Source organism: Aedes aegypti, chromosome 3 (genome assembly GCF_002204515.2).
Source record: "Aedes aegypti strain LVP_AGWG chromosome 3, AaegL5.0 Primary Assembly, whole genome shotgun sequence".
Taxonomy (NCBI): Eukaryota; Metazoa; Arthropoda; class Insecta; order Diptera; family Culicidae; genus Aedes; species Aedes aegypti.
In genome coordinates, this window is record NC_035109.1 from 111544339 (window position 1) to 111562511 (window position 18173).

The 18173-nt window shown below is 36.1% G+C and overlaps 1 protein-coding gene across 1 annotated transcript; it reads left to right on the top strand.

Moving 5' to 3' along the window:
• On the top strand, positions 1-17539 carry LOC5576776 (probable cytochrome P450 313a4). The gene is made up of 5 exons (XM_021852209.1): positions 1-291; positions 15302-15493; positions 15562-15747; positions 15817-16434; positions 16503-17539. The coding sequence occupies exons 1-5, from the start codon at positions 126-128 to the stop codon at positions 16841-16843; spliced, it is 1503 nt and encodes a 500-aa protein (XP_021707901.1). The 5' UTR covers positions 1-125; the 3' UTR covers positions 16844-17539.
• Positions 17540-18173: the final 634 nt, after the last annotated feature.

An 18173-nucleotide genomic window follows, 5' to 3' on the forward strand; every position in this document is an offset into this window, starting at 1 on the left:
GATAAAATGTTGCGTAGCGTGTGAAGAGCTGGTCATTTGAGTTCGATAGCTGCAGCGGATTTGGTGTTGCTCCTGTTTCGTCGATCACAGTGCCAAAGAAGACAGTGTTAAGATCAAACGGAATCATGTGGTGGTACTTGCTTGTTCCGTACATCTGCGCGGGTGTGATTATTGTGGTTTCATACGTTCACTGGACGCGGAGGAAAATGTACAAAACATTAGCTACCATGTCCTGTCCCAAGACGTTGCCGTTGATCGGGCATGCTCATAAGTTCTTCAACGCGACGGCAGGTAAAAAAGGCCTTTATTTGAGCTTTTATTGCACATTGAACGATTTCTTTCTGTTTAACGTTATTTTTAATTGGGATATTGAATGGATTGTGGTTGCAGTTTTATAGTGAGTTTGAAAAGTTGTAAAAATGTCAATGTTGTGTAAAATTGAAGAAAAAATTGGGGATACTCAGGAGAAAACAATCTACATTCCCAGTGTATGAAAGAAGAACTACCATGTTGGATTTTTGTTATAAGAACGTCTAATTGAGACTGGAATAAGTCAGTGATAAGTGATGAGTGAGTGATCAGTATGTGACGAAGAACATGGGAATAGTTTGGAAGATTGCTTCTAATGAATAAAATTTGGAAGATTCATACAAAATAGACTGAACATAAGACTTATGTGTCAAAGCTTATGATAAACTAGCTATAAGATAACTTGCCTTGGTGTTCTTGGACATACAAGGACACTGTTGGATATAGAGCATGAGCGTACAATTCGTAGTTGCTACTCCGTGATTGACCTGTACAATAGAAGTTGCACAGAGATTAAATTAATCTTGGGCATGGCTTGGGATTAGCTTACCATTCTCAGTGTGCACAAATCGAGAGCTCAAGTTTTAAAAGTCAAAAACGGTGCCGGCCACGTCCTCACGGTCATCGGAAAAGGAAAGGAATGTTAGTTAGGCAACCGTTGTTACTAGGGACCGAGTATACCTCTGCATCCCCACAGTTGTCATGGAAAGGATGTTGGGTTAGTGGTATAAGCCTTTTTTCCACTTTTACTTGACCGACGCGCGACATGTTTGATCCTGCCCTTATCGCCCGCCCCCGCAGGAGCAAGAGTCAAGGTCGAAGGATCAAACACAACTCCTAAGGCCACCGTTGGAAATAGATCATCAAAATTACAAGTGTAACCAGTGATCTCTTTAAGGTTGCCGAACAACAGTTATACCTATATAGGCCCATGAAAATAAATTCTGTCAAGTTTTGAGTTCAATTACTCTCTACGCTTATACAAGAACTCCTTTGAATGTAGGCCTTCAGATCTACAAGCGTAACCAGTGATGTTGGAATACATGTCATCAGATTTACAAGCGTAACGAGAGACATTTCAGATAATGGAAAACAAGGATAATATCATTGCAGGCTTAGTTAGGTTTTACAAAGTTTTCAATTCAACGACTGCTTAAGTTTATGTAAGAACTTGTTTGAGTATAGGCATTCAGATATTCCATTGAAACCAATGAATCTTTCGAAGAATTGAAGGATTTTTAGAACCTATGCGGGATTATTCAATTATATTCTTCCCCGATTTTAGTGCAACGATTAAATGGTTGATTATCGAAGACATACTTGGAATACAGGTCTTCAGATCTACAATAATAACGAGTGACCTTTCAGAACATTGCGAACGAATATAAAATTCATATAACATCATATAGTTAAGCTCCAGTAAGTTTTCAGTTCAACCTCTGTTTAAGGTTATCTAATAACTGGTTGTGCTTGTCGATAAGAAGATTTGTACCCAGGAGCTTTTGAATCCATTAGCATTGGTTTGGCTCAATACTTGATAGATTATGTTGGTTTGAGACTGCGTGAGTATGATCCTTGTACAATAGCCTTTGAGAGTTCGCTGGTTATAGTTGTAGATCCGAAGTCCTATTATATATTGAGATTATTAGATAAACTTACACAGCCTATGGACTCAAATATGAGTAGAACATATTCTATTGTTTGCCGTGTAAGTATGACCCTTACTCAATAACCTTCAAAAAGACTACCAACATGTAGGTCTGAAGGCCTTCACTTATTACAGTTTCATGGTGACTTGAAAGCGTATTCAGAAGTAAGTTGATCCAATGTCCTGTATTCGACGGAATTCTTGGATAACCCAAGCACTGCATGAGTATGAAACACGCATGTATATTAGAAGACCTTGACCAAAGGAGGTTTTGAATAACCGCAAACAATTTTTGAACACTCTCATCTTCTTCAGTAACGTCAAGAAGTTCATTGGTTACGCGTATAGATCCGAAGTCCTCTATTCGAACGAGTACTTTGATAACCTTAGATAGGCGTTGACCTCTAAACATAATAGATTATGTTTGTACGTGAGCATGTATTGCAATGCTTAAGTTCCCTTTACTCACCGGTTACTTTTACTTCCTGTACTCAATATAGTTTATGAATATCTTAGATCATTAAGAAGGATTATTTGGTTTCTCATGGAGGTTTTTGTCTTTATTAACGAAAATGTTCCAGAGACAAATCCAATACTGGCATAAATTTCCAGAGAAATTCCGGAAGTAACCTCTGGAAGAAATATTGCATTACATTTTAAGGAATGCTTGCAGCAATTCTTTAAGGAATCAATGAAACTATTCTTCGAAAAAGGCTTAGGGATTTTTTGGTAAACTATCACAATAATCTCAATAATGATCTACAATAAAAAAATTCTGTAATTAATTCCTGGAAGAAGCTAGAGAAATTCTTGCAGGAATATATTCTAGGCAGAATATTAAGAAATATGCGCATTGGAACCCATGAAGCGATTCGAGTAGAGTTTGGAAAAAGTCTAGCAGGACCTTATGGAGAAGTCCCCGCAAGAGTTCCTGGAAGAACTTTTGAATCAATTCTTTGATGAAATCTAATCTAGTATTAATCCTTCCGTTAACAACTTCCTAAACGGGAGTTAAATAAAAAACGCTGTAACTTTTTTGTTTTTCGATATTTTTGAACCAAACTTTGACACAAGAAGCGAATATCCTTCTTATTTGAGGGCTTGGCCAGCAATTTAGGATTGGCTACCCGGTTCGGGAGTTATTCAAAAATCAAAAAAGGTGTTTCAAAAATTTAGAAAAAAGTGGATTTGCGATGTGAAATCAGGTAAGCATTTACAATTATTAGCTGTACAACAATGAAGACAGATGTCTAGAAGTCCATCATGGTCACTACATGGAGCGGATCAAAATTTCCGGATGTTCCGGGGAACCGGATCCGGGGCCATTTTTTTTGGAAGCGAGTAAATACTAGAGACGATTATCTACTTTGGAATCAGTATCCGGGTTTCCGAGAAACCGGTTCCGGGATTAATTATTGAAATTCGGTAAACATTGTCATGGGAAACATTGAACTTCGTAATTTCGAAAGAAATTACCTTCTATGGATGATCTGCAATGCCTGGGACCTATTTGGTCAATTTGGAATCGTTATTCGGGTTTCTGAGGAATCTGTTCCGGGGTCGGACTTCGAAGGAGAGTAAATACTGTCATGTGACTCATCAAACTTCGTGAGTTTGCAAATTATTGCATTCTATGACTGAGCTGCACAGTACAGGACCACTTTGGAAGCGGTATAAGGTTTTCCGAGGAACGGACTCCGGGGCCAATTATTGAAAATCAGTAAATATTGCTATGCGATGCATAAAACTTCATGATTTTTAGAGATCTCAGATTCTATGGGTGAACAATTTTGCACAATGTAGAACTCATTTAATTACTTTGAAACCATAATGGGATTTTCAACGAACTATTGCTTGGTCCAGGCGTTCAAGAACTTTATTATCACACATCAAGGTTAAAAAGCACTGAACCGATACGTATAATAGTTTTAACATTGCATACCACCACGAACTTGTGTAGTGATTACTTCTAGAGTTCTATTTTTAATTTTCTTCACTAGAAGTATTCTTGAGGATTCGTTGAAGATAATTTTGCAAACATCTTTTGCAAACCTGGATTTTTTTGGAGGAATTCTTTTTTCAGGAGAACTTTTCGATGAGATTGTTTCTAGGGAATCCTGGAAAATATTCAAAGGATACTCTTTTAAAATTTCTGGATGAGTCAATTCTAGGAATTGTATGACAAATTTGTACACGAAGTTGTTCAAAAATTCATAAAGGAATTGCTTCAGGAACTCCAACAAATAATAAAAAAAACATTCTATTTTCAATTAACACTAAAGAATTCCTTGAGAAATTTCTTCACAAGAGAAGATTTTCCTAGAAGTATTTCTGAAGGAATTCTTAACCTTTCGGTTGTCGCGCGTTGTACTTTGTACAACACCCTTGGTTTTGCGAATATCCCAGGAGCCTGACTACTTAGAAAGATGGCGTCTTTGGCAAATTTGTTCAGTAGATCAAGGGCTATCATATCTGGACCACTTAGAAAGATGGTATCTTCGACAAAGTTGTTCAGTAGCTCAAATGCTTTCTTTGCTTAATTCTTCGAGGTTCGAGATTAGCTAAGATAATGATAGCCCTTGAGCTACGCATCAACTTTGTCGAAGATGCCATTTTTTCAAAAGATCAGGATCCTGAAGTATACGCAAAACAAAAGTTTCATGCTCACTTGTGCCGCCTGGTGGCAAAATTTTGAATCAACTAGTTCAAACAATGATATTCCTTAACTTACTGAACAACTTTGCCGAAGACGTCATCCTTCTAAATGGTCAGTATCCTGAAATATCTGCAGAACAAATGTAAAAGTGCCATGCCCTCTAGTGCCACCTAGCGGACAAATTCCGGATTAAATGAGGTATCATCTGATAGCGTTCCACCTCCAGAACAACTTTACCAAAGATACCATGTTTCGAAATTATCTGGATTTTGAGATACAGTTAACTCTCCCTTACTCGATATTCCATATCTCGATATCGAGTTAGGGAACGATAGTAAAAGTTGGTTTTCAAGGCTACCTCGATGGTCCCTTGGATCGCAGTTGCACTGGTTTTGTGTTCTGTAACTCGATACCTCCCTAACTCGATGGTCCCTTCAATATCGAGTAAGGGAGAGTTAACTGTATACCGATTTCAAATTGTGGTCTACTCGAACCGTATATAGTGCGTTAATTATTATGCGACTTTTATGTACATTTGTTGATCATAAAGCATTATAAAGAGTCATTCTGTAAACAAAAACTGTCGAGTATTGTTCTTAAGAAGATTCCTGACGAATACATTTTGGTTTAGTGTAGATAAAGATCTTTGTTTCAAAATCATAACATATAAATCAAAACTGCTGTACAAAGTACAACAGCGCAACAGCCCGAAGGTTAAAAGACTCCTTTGAAAAATTATGATAGTTGTCCCAAATAATTTCATAATGAGGTTTATCAGAAGAAATTTGTATAAAAATGGAATCGAAAAATCTCAGGAGAAATTTTTGAAGGGAATCCTGAATATACTTTTATAGAATTACTAAGTTTTCGAATTAATTCAAGAAATTTTTTTTATATATAAGCAATTTCTGAATAAAGCATAAGTAAAATTGTTTTCGGTGTATTTTACGCTTCCCTGGAGAAATGTTTGAATACTTGTATGGGAAAGATTGAAATCTAAATATGTTATAAATATAGAATCTATGAGATAATTCTTTGTGGAACTTCTGGAGGAATCTTAATAGCTTTTCCTGGAGGACTTCTTGAGTACTCTTGTTGGCATCCATATAGAAATTTATATAAACTTGTTTGAAGAAGTCAATAAAGCAATTCCAGCAATTCCTTGTGAAATCATTGAAACAGATTGTTGGTACTTTTGGAAAACTTTCCTAGAGGAATATCTGAAACAAACAAAAAACAATAGTGATATTAACTTCTCAAGAGATTTTCTGAAACCATCCCTGGTAAAATTTATGGAGGAACTGTCTGAGGAATTCCTATGAGAAATGGCACGGTAAATGGCTAGTACCTGCAGGAATAAAATAGACCCCTTTGTGTGCCTAGCAACTCTTATCTCTACCTCCTCGCGGTACTGGCCGGGACACGAGTAACCCTAGGGAAGATCGGGTAACCAACCCCGGTGGGAACTCTGGTCGTATGCTGAGAGGGAAGGAGGGGGGGTTGCTTTTGCTTTTTCTCTGGTGGTGAATGCGTCGAAAACAAAGTACATGTTGGTGGGCGGACCCGAACGCGACATGACTCGCCTAGGAACCAGCGCTACGATTGACGGGGATACCTCCGAGGTGGTAGATGAATTCATTTACCTCGGATCCTTGCTGACGGCGGACAACAATGTTAGTCATGAAATACGGAGTCGCATAATCTGTGGAAGTTGTACCTTAGGGAGATTCAAATTTCAAAAATGTTTGAAAATCCAATCTCCCATATGCTCCTTACCATCCTTATCATAAAAATAATGTTCAGTGAAATTTTCAGCTTTCTAGGTGGTGATTTAAGGGTGGCCCAAAGACAATGTAGGTTTGTATGGTAATTACTATGGAGAAATTTTGAGAAATGTTCCAAACACGCTTGTACTGAAATGTAAGTAGAAAATTATCATCCTATATAAAAAAACATATTCTTTATACCTAAATAAAGGATGTTGCTGAAGAAACAAATCTGTTTTGAGCTAATTTTGTACGGGATTTTTGTACATGTTTGCAGGGCTTTAATCCTATATTAAGCTAAATAATAGCAAACAAACTCATGAATATCTCTTCTGCTATCCGTCGGATTGAATTTCTCTCTTCAGCAAATTTCTTTATTATGGTTTGAAGAATGAGTTATTACTATGGGATAATAAGTTTGTATTTACATTGCAAAACTAGCGTGTTTGGAACATATCTCAAAATTTCTCCATAGTAATTTCCATATAAACCTACATTTTCTTTGGGCCACCTTTAAATCACCACCTAGAAAGCTGAAAATTTCATAGAACACTATTTTTATGGTAAGGATGGTAAGAAACATATGGGTGATTGGATTCTCAAACATTTTTAAATATTGAACCGCCCTATTGTACCTACCTGGGCTTCAGAAGAACCTGCGGTCAAAAAAGATTAGTCCCCGCACCAAATGTACCGTGTAGAAAACGCTGATTAGACCGGTGGTCCTTTATGGGCATAAAACGTGGATGATGCTCGAGGAAGACCTGTAAGTACTCGTAGTCTTCGAACGTCGGGTGCTTAAAACGATCTTTGGCGATGTGCAGGAGAACGGTGTGTGGCGGCGAAGAATGAACCACGAGCTAGTTGCATTCTTCGGCGAACTCATGAAGGTAGCAGAAGCAGGAAGAATGCGTTGGGCGGGGCATGTTGTAAGAATGCTGGACAACAACCCTGCAAAAATGGTGTTCGCTTCAGATCCAGCAGGTACAAGAAGCGGGAACAGCAAACCCGCCTATTCCGGGACAAAAAGCGTCGCCTGGAAGAGGTGGAATGCCAAGAGATGGAGTTGCTGTACCGTTCTCAAGAAAAATGACCGTCAAATGTCTTACACAGTTTTACACTCTTACGGATCAAACGTCTGTTTTCTGTGACCCGAATAACGGTTCCAAAGTGGTCAAATAGGACCTGTAATGATCAAATGGGAACCGTACTATGTAGCTCAGTCAAAAAAGCAATAATTTTCAAAATCATGAAGTTTGATGTGCCACATGTGAAAACCCGAAAACCGGTTCTAGAGTGACCAATAGGTCCCAGGCGACGCGGCTCACTTGTAGAAGGTAATAACTTTCAAAATCTCGAAGTTTGATGTATTGTGCAGATCAGTCATAGAATGCAATCATTTGAAAAATCATGAAATTTGATGTGGCAAATCCACTTTTTCTAAATTGACCATCTAGAAACACCCATTTTTCTTCCTGAATAACTCCGGAACCAGATGGCCAATCCTAAAATTTTGACCAAGCCCTCAAACCGCTTTTTGAGAAAAAAGTTACAGCCAGAAACGCGTTTTTTTTTTAACTAACTTTCCCCCAAACGGTTGGTAACAGAAGGGTTAATGCATGAATCCTTAGATGAGTTATTTATCCTCATAGGATTCCGGGAATCAATTTCTTTATAAAATTCTTGAAAAAAGCTCAAGTAGGAACTGCAAAATCTAGAATGATTGTTCAGAGAAATCCCCTCAGTGCCGTAGTATTTCGTGGATCTCCAGGAGAAAATTTTGAAGGAATCACTTGAGAAAATTGTAGGATAATTTTTTTTAGATTGAGAGATCATAGATTCATGATGGAATTTTGGGTGTAATCTTGATTAGATATTTTTTCAGAAAATTCTTTTGAGAGAGGCATTGAGACGTCTATGGAGGAACTCAAAAACCTGATTTAATAAAAAAAATCCTAAGAGGAATCCATATTAATATTCCTTAAGGGCTAAAATATTAACGTCCCATAAAAAAATATAAAATTTCCATAAAAAATGCAAAATTTGCCAGTAAAGAAACAAGGGTAAAATCAACAGAAAAGTTAAAAATTTCCATAAATAAATAAAGAAGTGCATAGAAAAAACAAAATTTTCCATAAATAAAAAAATTTTGAGCAATAAATAGATTCAAAAGTGCAGTAGAATCGACAATAATCTCACTAAAAAATGTCGAATTTTCCATTTCAAAACCTCAAAATGTCCCTATTTTCTTCACAAAAAGCAAGAAATAATTATAAATTTTCCACAAAAAAAGCCAAAATTTGCAATAAATTAATAATAATTCGCCCACAATAAATCAAAAATTTCCATTCAAAAAATCAAAGATAGCAATAGCAGTAAATGCAAAGTTGCAATAAACAAACCCAACTGAACAATTCAAAATGACAATCAATACATGAAAATGTTGTAGAAAATTCCAATATTTAAGTAAAACTTTCCATAAAAATAACGTAATTTTCCAATAATGAGTAATAATGTGTGTAATGGATTTCATAAATTTTCAGTCAAACTGAAGCATTGTTTTCACAATTGGAGCTAATTAGTCGTCGTATGTAGATGTAGTAATTGCATTTTAGAGTTCGATAATTAATTACGTAAGAATTTAGGGGAGGGGAGAGTGGGGAGATTGGCCGGGTTTGAAAAAAAAATTTCTTGCCATATAGAAAAAAATAATGTTTCATACAAAAAATCATACATGGAGGGGAGGCGAGGTTTCGAAAAATCTCAAAAAAATGTTTTTTAATACACCCCATCGTTAGGCGCTACAATTTTAATTATTTCGGCAAAGTTGTATGATTTTTTGTATGAAACATTGATTTTATCTATATGGCAAGAAATATTTTTTCAAACCCGGCCAATCTCCCCGCTCTCCCCTCCCCTAAATTCTTACGTAATTAATTATCGAACTCTAAAATGCAATTTCTACATCTACATAATTGTCGACGACTAACTAGCTCCAAATGTGAAAACAATGCTTCAGTTTGACTGAAAATTTATGAAATCCATTAAACACATTATTACTCATTATTGGAAAATTACGTTATTTTTATGGAAAGTTTTACTTAAATATTGGAATTTTCTACAACATTTTCATGTATTGATTGTCATTTTGAATTGCTCAGTTGGATTTGTTTATTGCAACTTTGCATTTACTGCTATTGCTATCTTTGATTTTTTGAATGGAAATTTTTGATTTATTGTGGGCGAATTATTATTTATTTATTGCAAATTTTGGCTTTTTTTGTGGAAAATTTATAATTATTTCTAGCTTTTTGTGAAGAAAATAGGGACATTTTGAGGTTTTTAAATGGAAAATTCGATATTTTTTAGTGAGATTATTGTCGATTCTACTGCACTTTTGAATCTATTTATTGTTCAAAATTTTTTTATTTATGAAAAATTTTGTTTTTTCTATGCACTTCTTTATATTTTTATGGAAATTTTTAACTTTTCTTTTGAATTTACCCTTGTTTCTTTACTGGCAAATTTTGCATTTTTTATGGAAATTTTATATTTTTTTATGGAACGATTAATTGTCTGCCATTCCTTAAGAAATTCCCTGGATAAGTTCAAGGAAAAATCCTAGAAGAAATACTGGGAACAAATTGTTGAGGAATATGAAAAGGTGCATCTGGAGGAAATTTGATTCTTAGGGGGATTATTTAGAGAATTCCATCAGAAATGCTTGAATAAATTTCTGGAATATTTTTAGGTTTTTTGAAGAATTCCTTCAATAGCACTGCGAAACACGTTTTTGTCTCCAGCATCAAAATACCTCTATTTACTTGATTAAGGGCTGAATCCATTGCCGTTTACAGAAATATCATAGCACGTCTAGTTTTTGAGATATTGGTTGTTGAAAATGCAAAAATTGACTATTTCAGCCAACTTATTTGCTTAATTTGCCATAGAATTCAAAGTTTCTGTATATAACAATACTTATCATCAAAGTTTATAATATGTTTGAAGCGGAAAAGATTTTTTTTAATGGTTTAGAAAAGTATTGTATTTTGCCATATAAGAGACACGAAGAATTTTGTATGGAGACTGCAAGCATGTTGAAAAAGATCCGCTCAATCTAAATTTAATCGTGAAATTTCAACCAAAATGTATTTAAAACGAAAGTTTCAGTCCTATTTTGCATGTTTGGTGGATAAGATCACAAAAAAGTTTGACAAAATATACTTCAAATTTTAGGTAAACATCAAGGAAACCAATGTTTCATACAACTTTGGCGACCTGTAGCTAAAAATTGTGACGTCCTGGGAAATTTCTGAGCACGGCTTCAGATTCAGCAACCCCAAATCTACTAGAGACACATAATTTGATCCTTGAGACACGCAAAAATGTCATTTTTGTTGCGCTGTGTAGTTCTTGAAGAAATCGCTGGAGAAATTCCAAGAAAAAATGTTGCTATTTCTTAAAAACAAACTGAACTGGCTGGGGGAATGAAAAGGAAAACGCTGGAGTAATTCATAAAAGGATGAGAAATTTCTAAAAAATCTTCGAGTTAGTTATTGGAGGATACCTTAGATAAAATTCTAGAAGAACTTATACAGAATCAGGACCTTGCTGTACGTGTCTGAGTACGATTCCCGGCCCGTCTTCTTAATGGAAATTTTCTTGACTTCCCTACACAGTCAAAAATAATGAAGATTACACGTCATGTAAACTTCATTTATGCGATGTAAACATGACGTCATGTAAATTTATGTCTGGAATCATGTAAATTTGTGTTATATGTCACGTAATCACACAGGATCCTCTTGGATTACATGACATATAATTGAAGCTTACATGACATATCATGAAAATATTCATTATATACCACGCCCCAATTATGTGCATTATACTGCTCATACTTGCATAACAGTCCCATTTATATAGAAAATCTCATAGAATATGACACTGTTATGCGAGTATGGGCAGTATATGTCTCAGAAATTCACACGTTTTGTTCGAACTATGTTGGCATAGTGTATAATTGTAAATGCCACACGCTATACCAATTCAAAAATGGCAACTCAGACAAAGAAAGCTCTCAGCTAAGATCTGTAGAAAAAAAACACTAAGTTGTGAGAAGCAGGTTCTGAATAGCTGGTGGAATTTCTGGAGAAATCCTTGGCAAGAAGTTTTTTTCCTACACTACAAATCTGATCCCCAAACCATGAAATTCATAAATTGGTTAGGTCATAATATCAGGATCACAAATCACGGTTCCTGGAGTCAAAATCATGATTCTTCATAAGCGTAATATCCCGGGGGAAAACACTAAGCGGTGCGCTTTGTTTCAATTCATTCGTATTGATCACCCATAACTCCAGTTGGCGAAGCGGTTGAGTGTTAAATTACGTGGCTTTCAATCTGAAGGTTCTAGATTCGAATATAGAGTAGTGTTTTTTTATTCTTTGTTTTTGTTGATCATAAACGGATGCGCGACTCAGCATTTTTGGCATTTGAATCATGATTCCGAGCAATCAGCAACAAAAACGTAACGCGTGTGTTGATATAATGAGGCATAATCTTGTTTATGGATTCTAATTTCTACCCGTGTAGCCGAATACTTAGATACATTACTGGAAGTATCCCTGGAAAGATCGATAGAGGAATGCATAAAGGAATTAGAAGAAATCTCTGAAGAAACTCTTACACAAAATTTTGGATAAGCTTATACAAAAATCCTTGCTATTCAAGTGACGCGTTACTTAGGTTCTAATATTCACGGCATTTTTGGAGGATTCACCGTACAGTGATGATTTGGTCTATCGTCGAGCGGCTGTTGATGAAACTAGCTTGACAGATTCCTCATTTAAAGGGTGTACGGAATCAAATTACGACACGCACAATAATTTGGGCGAAATTCACACGTTCAACCAACAGTCTTCAAACATTCAGGGAGTAAAATAAAGCATGTTGGGAATATTTTCCCATGTTTATTTTACGTCCGCAGGGACATCGAATTTATAATGAGCAGTGAAAAACTGGAGCCCCGGAAGCTGCCGGACGTCTACTTTTACATGTACGTCTCATCATCCATCACGAGGCAATGTTGCTTTGTCAACATCTGGGTGTAGAGCGTCCGTGCACGTGTTTTATCTACCCTATTCTGCCGTTCATCACGATTAGACGCCTTTTAAACTTTGAAGGGGTTCTTGGGCTAATATGCACTGTCAGGGCAAAAAACACCTTATCAGATTTTCTGAAATAAACGAGTTTTGAGAGAAAAACCCTATGCGTATTGATGAAACGTTGCACATTGTTGACACCCTGAGAATTTCATAAATTTTGAAAAACTTAACAGATAGATAGCACAATAAATTCGAAAAGCACGATTCTGATGTAACTTTCCCGATCATTTCACTTGTAGTTTCAAAAGCGATGGGTTGAGATTTTTACAACATTTAACCATAAAGTAGTTGATTAGAGACTGGGTTATAGTTGTATAGTTGTATAGATGAGATGATATGAATAACACAATGATTTCTATTTTCCATAACATTTTCTGTTATGCACCTGGCTGGGGCAACATGCACTCCATTGGTCGGGGCAGAACGATCCATTCCTTAAAAATCTATACAATCATAAAAGTTAGATCATTTGAAGTCTTCATTAACGTATTTATGCACAATTGTATCATCTTGTAGACGAAAATCATCCAAAACTCGTGTTTTTACGATAAATAAAAATTACGTTTAAAACACGATGGTGCATCTTGCCTCTTTGTTGTGGTGCATCATGTCCCTTTGTTTAGGTGTGTCTTGCCTCAATGTAGCGGTGCATCGTGCCCCGCATTAATCTGAATTCACACAAAAGTAGTGTTTAAAAAAAGTAAAAATTTTACAACAATCTACTGTAATTATGATGAAAATTCTCTCAACACCATGTAGGGTGAACCCAAACCAACTAGATTCGTGTATTTAAACACTACATACATGTTGTTCAGTGTTCATTTCGGCATATCTTCCTTAAGTGGTGCATATTACCCCAGGAACCCCTACGTATGTAGTCCTTCACGTATTTTTCGCATCTTGCACGAAAGTTTTGGATGAATTCAGTTTCTTCGCTACATCTGGGATTTTTCTTGAAAGCCTGAACTACCCGTTTGTTCTCCTTAACACTATACGGAGATTCATTTTTGCCACTTTTTTTTCTTTCCGGTCGATGGCCAAATATTCGTGGTACCGTAATCCGGGGTAACATTGATCATTTTTTTGAACATTTCTTAAATATTTCGTTCGAAAATGCAAATGTTGAAAATTTTATATTTTTAAAACAAGTACTGCCACCCATAGCTCGTGGTTATATACTGTATTTTGTTTTAAGAAAGATTTAAGCATGTTTAAAAAAATGTTTTAAGTGATTTTTTGATTAAGCTGATATGGGGTAACATTGATCACTCATGTAAACAACATTCGGTAATATTGAAAATGTCGTTACTTACTTAAATCATGACCCCTGAAGCCGAATATGAAAGCCAAACGCTTACAAGTCATTTACTTTTTGAGTTATTTTAAAATTAAAAACACCTCGAACGCCGGAATACGCCTAAAAGTAGGCAATTTCCTAAGGGAATTTTACATTAGTAACAGTAATTCGACAATGTTGCCTAATTTAACATACTTTTGAAAGTTTTGACTACGGAATCGTTTTCGGCAATGCCATTTTTAGTAAGAACCGCATTTTCCTTGCTCATATCGTTTGCAGAACTTATGTGAGACATGAATCTTCGGTAGTGTCATCCTTAACCATTAAAATCATTGTTTCGAAAAGTTGCCAAATTTACGCATAAGGTAAACGCAATCTTCTCAAAAATCTTCACTTTTATTATCTCATGAATATAAGAAAGAGAATCACCATTCATTATTTGGAAATGTTTCATCAATAAATGATAATATGAACTTTTTACGAGATGAGTCATTCCGATCAATTTTACCCCGCTGATCAATGATACCCCGGATTACGGTACCGATTTAAAACACTACACAGTAGAATGTACCATTCCCAGCTTTCTGATTATGGTACGATGAGATAGATCCGGATTTTCGAGGTTCGTACGCAAAATTTGTTTGTGCCGCTGCTGTTCTTCCAACAACGATTGCACATCTGCTAGTGAAACTTACACGGAGAAATCAGACTACCCAAAAAATAAGTTCTTTTTACTCAAATTTGGGTAAACTGCATTTAGTTTTAGTTTTGGGTTATCCCACGGAAGAGCCGAATTGCGTCAAAAGAAGTCAAAGTTGGGTTAATTTGTGGCTCCGTGTACACAGCGTAAACAAATACACATTGAACAAATTACACCCAAAATTTTAATAGAAAATACCCAACGGGTAAAAAGTTATAGTGCAATTTGATTCCGTACATCCTTTACCATTGATGATAGACGATGAAAGATAATCTGAGAAGCACTTTATAGGCGGCATTTAGGATAGGGATTGAACGATAGTTTTCGCAATCCAGTTGTGGCCGTTATTGTATATAAACCATTTGCTTCCACTCCTCCGGTAGCTGTACCGTTTCTCAGATTCTGATAATCAGTCGGTGCAGACAGATGGGCAAACTCTGAGTTTATCTCAAAACCAATCACATCATTAACTTCTCTCAATGTGGGAGAAGGTCGGTTTGCTTCATCGATTCTGATGTGTGAATATTGTCATTTCATCCACTGTCGTGAGCACCTGAGCATGTATCTCTTGTGTCAAATCAGAAGTTTGACGAAGAGCTGCTTCCACCTTTCAATAACCTCATATTCGTTCGGAAAAATGCTTCCATCCCTGCTCATACATATTTGCTCGATAATATTAAATTCAAGCATTTTCAATCGAAATTAAATTGTATAGTCTTTTAAATCTACATGTGTATAACAATCTGTCCTTTTTACAGAATCAATTGCCGACGGGCTCAAGTTTTTTGCCGAGTTTCCTTCGCCGGTTGTCATCCACCTGGGACCATCCCCACAGGTGGCAATTTTCGATCCCGAACAGGCCCGAATCGTTCTAAACTCTCAAAATTGTCTCGACAAAGCGTTCTTTTACTCATTTTTACGTGTTCCAGGAACGTTGATAAGTTCACCTGGTAAGTGATAAGCATTTTCAATGGTTGTGACTGAAATGCTAAAAAGTTCCGCTTGTTTGTATTTACAGGTCCTTTGTGGAGAAGCCAGCGCAAAGCTCTGAACTCATCTTTAGGACCCGCCATCCTGGGAAGTTTTATTCCGATCTTTAACAACAAAAGCGCCATACTGGTGGACTTGCTCGAAAAATACGCCGGAGAACCGGAACGTGATTTCAGTGTTGACATTGCTAAGTGTTTTCTGGATCAGATCTATGGTAAATTAAAGGAAGCATTGTAGAAATGTAAGTTTGATGACCCTTATCTTTTTTTCTTCTCTATTTTAGAAACAGCATTCGGATGTAATTTCTCCATGCAAACATCCCCCGAGGGAGATAAAACCGTTGATATGATGGGTGACTACATGCATATCGTATCGAAAAGGTTTTTTACTATTTGGCAATATCCAGAAGTCTTGTATCGCATGACAGATGCCTACAAGACGGAACAAGCGTTGCTTAAAGCTCACCATGAAATAACTGAGAATATTGTGCGCCAAGTTAAGTTTCACGAACAAATCAACATGACAGACGAAAAGTTCGCAGCATTAGATGGTTCAAGTAAAACGCATAATTTCATCGAGTGCCTCGTGAAATACATGCGAACATCTATACATACGTCACAGGCTGATATATTTTCCCATATTGATATGACACTGTTTGCCGGTAACGATACAACGGCAAAGTCGCTAAGTTACGTCCTTTTACTCATGGCAATGCATCCTGAAGTACAGGAACGCTGCTATCAAGAGGTTATGGAAGTTTGTCCGGGTGAGGAGCGATTTATTTCAGCAGAAGATACCGCAAACCTAACGTACCTGGACATGGTTTGCAAAGAGGGTATGAGACTGTTTCCTGTAGTTCCTATTATGGCTCGTGTAACAAATAACGATGTTAAACTTGATGGTAAATATGGTCAACAATGTACCATTTGGTTAAATTAGCTACAATAAGCAATTTCTTCTTTTTTTTAGAACATCACACAATTCCAGCTAACTGCAATATTATTTTGGGAGTCTACCAGATGCACAGGGACCCGAACATATGGGGTCCAAATGCTGAGCAGTTTAATCCGGATAATTTCCTACCAGAAAATGCAGCGAAACGGCACCCATACGCCTATCTTCCATTCAGTGCAGGTCCACGAAACTGTATGGGACTGCGATACGCTCGGATAGCCATGAAAGTTACGGCGGCACACATATTGAAAAAATATCGACTAAGGACATCGCTCACTCTCGAGGAACTGCGGGTCTCGTACGGGGTGATGCTGAATATCGCCAACGGTGTGCTAATGAGTTTAGAAAAACGATAATTTAGTTTTATAAGTATTTATGAACGATAGAATAGAGTTTTTTGTAAGGTCTGTCTATGAATCACGTGGAAGGATAAAAATGTGTGTTCGTTTTTGAGGGAATGTATCATCAAAAAGTACACAGGAAAAGGCATACTTTATCATGTTTTATGTGTTTCTACTAATATTTCAATTCGGTTTTGTGTGAGAAACCATTGAATAAATTTGTATATTCTATGAATTAAAATAGAATAAAAAATATCAGTTCAATAACAAAAAAAAAAAAATCAATATCAAATTTGACGCCATCGTAAAACATACATAGGTACGTTTAACACTGGTAAAAATATTTAACATCTACCAGTGTATATAAATCAGTTGGTTTGTTTTATTCCAACCGGCGTATTTTAAACCTTGTTCTCTTCCACGTAATAGAGTTTTGTATGAACTTGTTTGTGTCAAAACTTAAATGATTCCTTGTAGAGTATTGTATGTTATAATGAGATACCTTCGAAACATGCTGCCCTTCTTCGCCTACTTGTCCTATATTTTATGTAACCTTATGGACCCCGGGACAAATATGCGTAGAACGGCAGCATGAAAGTTGAGTATAACATCATTTGTATACTCTTATCACATAGATAGTCCTTATTGCTAGTTTCAATCAATTTTAGTTTTACTATAGCAAAAATTTTAATGTAATAGATTCCTTTTACATATTTAAAAAACATACAGAGTACCAAATTTTACTTACAGAACTGTAGATCAATTGTGTTGTTTTTATTTTGTACCAAATATAATAATTTATTTAGAAATTTCTTATCCTGTTTTCACTTAAATACAGTTTTGACTCACATTCCGAACACTTAAGGCTTACAGTAGCTTCAAATGCATCTGATATGAGAAAATCAGCTGATATTTCTAAAATATTAAATTTATTTGCAAAAAATAATTATAAACAGTTGAGTTTAAAGATAAAAATAATGTTTTATCACCTCTTACTACAGCTATCAGTGCACACTTTGCCATATGTGCTAATATTTGCCAAATTTTGACAAATTTAGTTGTCATGTGTGTACTAATCGTTGTTGCAAACATCATTGTACAAATGTTTGCTTAACTTTGTAAAACCCAATACTTGTAGATACGGCAAAACATGTACTTCGAAAGTATGCCGACAAAAATTTTATTTGGTCAAGTTTGCAACTCCGTTCAGTTTTCGATTGGCAAACATGGAGAAATATAAGTTTGTTAAATGTTCGTCCACCGAGTACTGACCTTTGGTAAACGACAGACATTAGGAAAACGTCTGGAACGTCAAAAGCCAAATATTTGCAACTTGGCAAAGTGT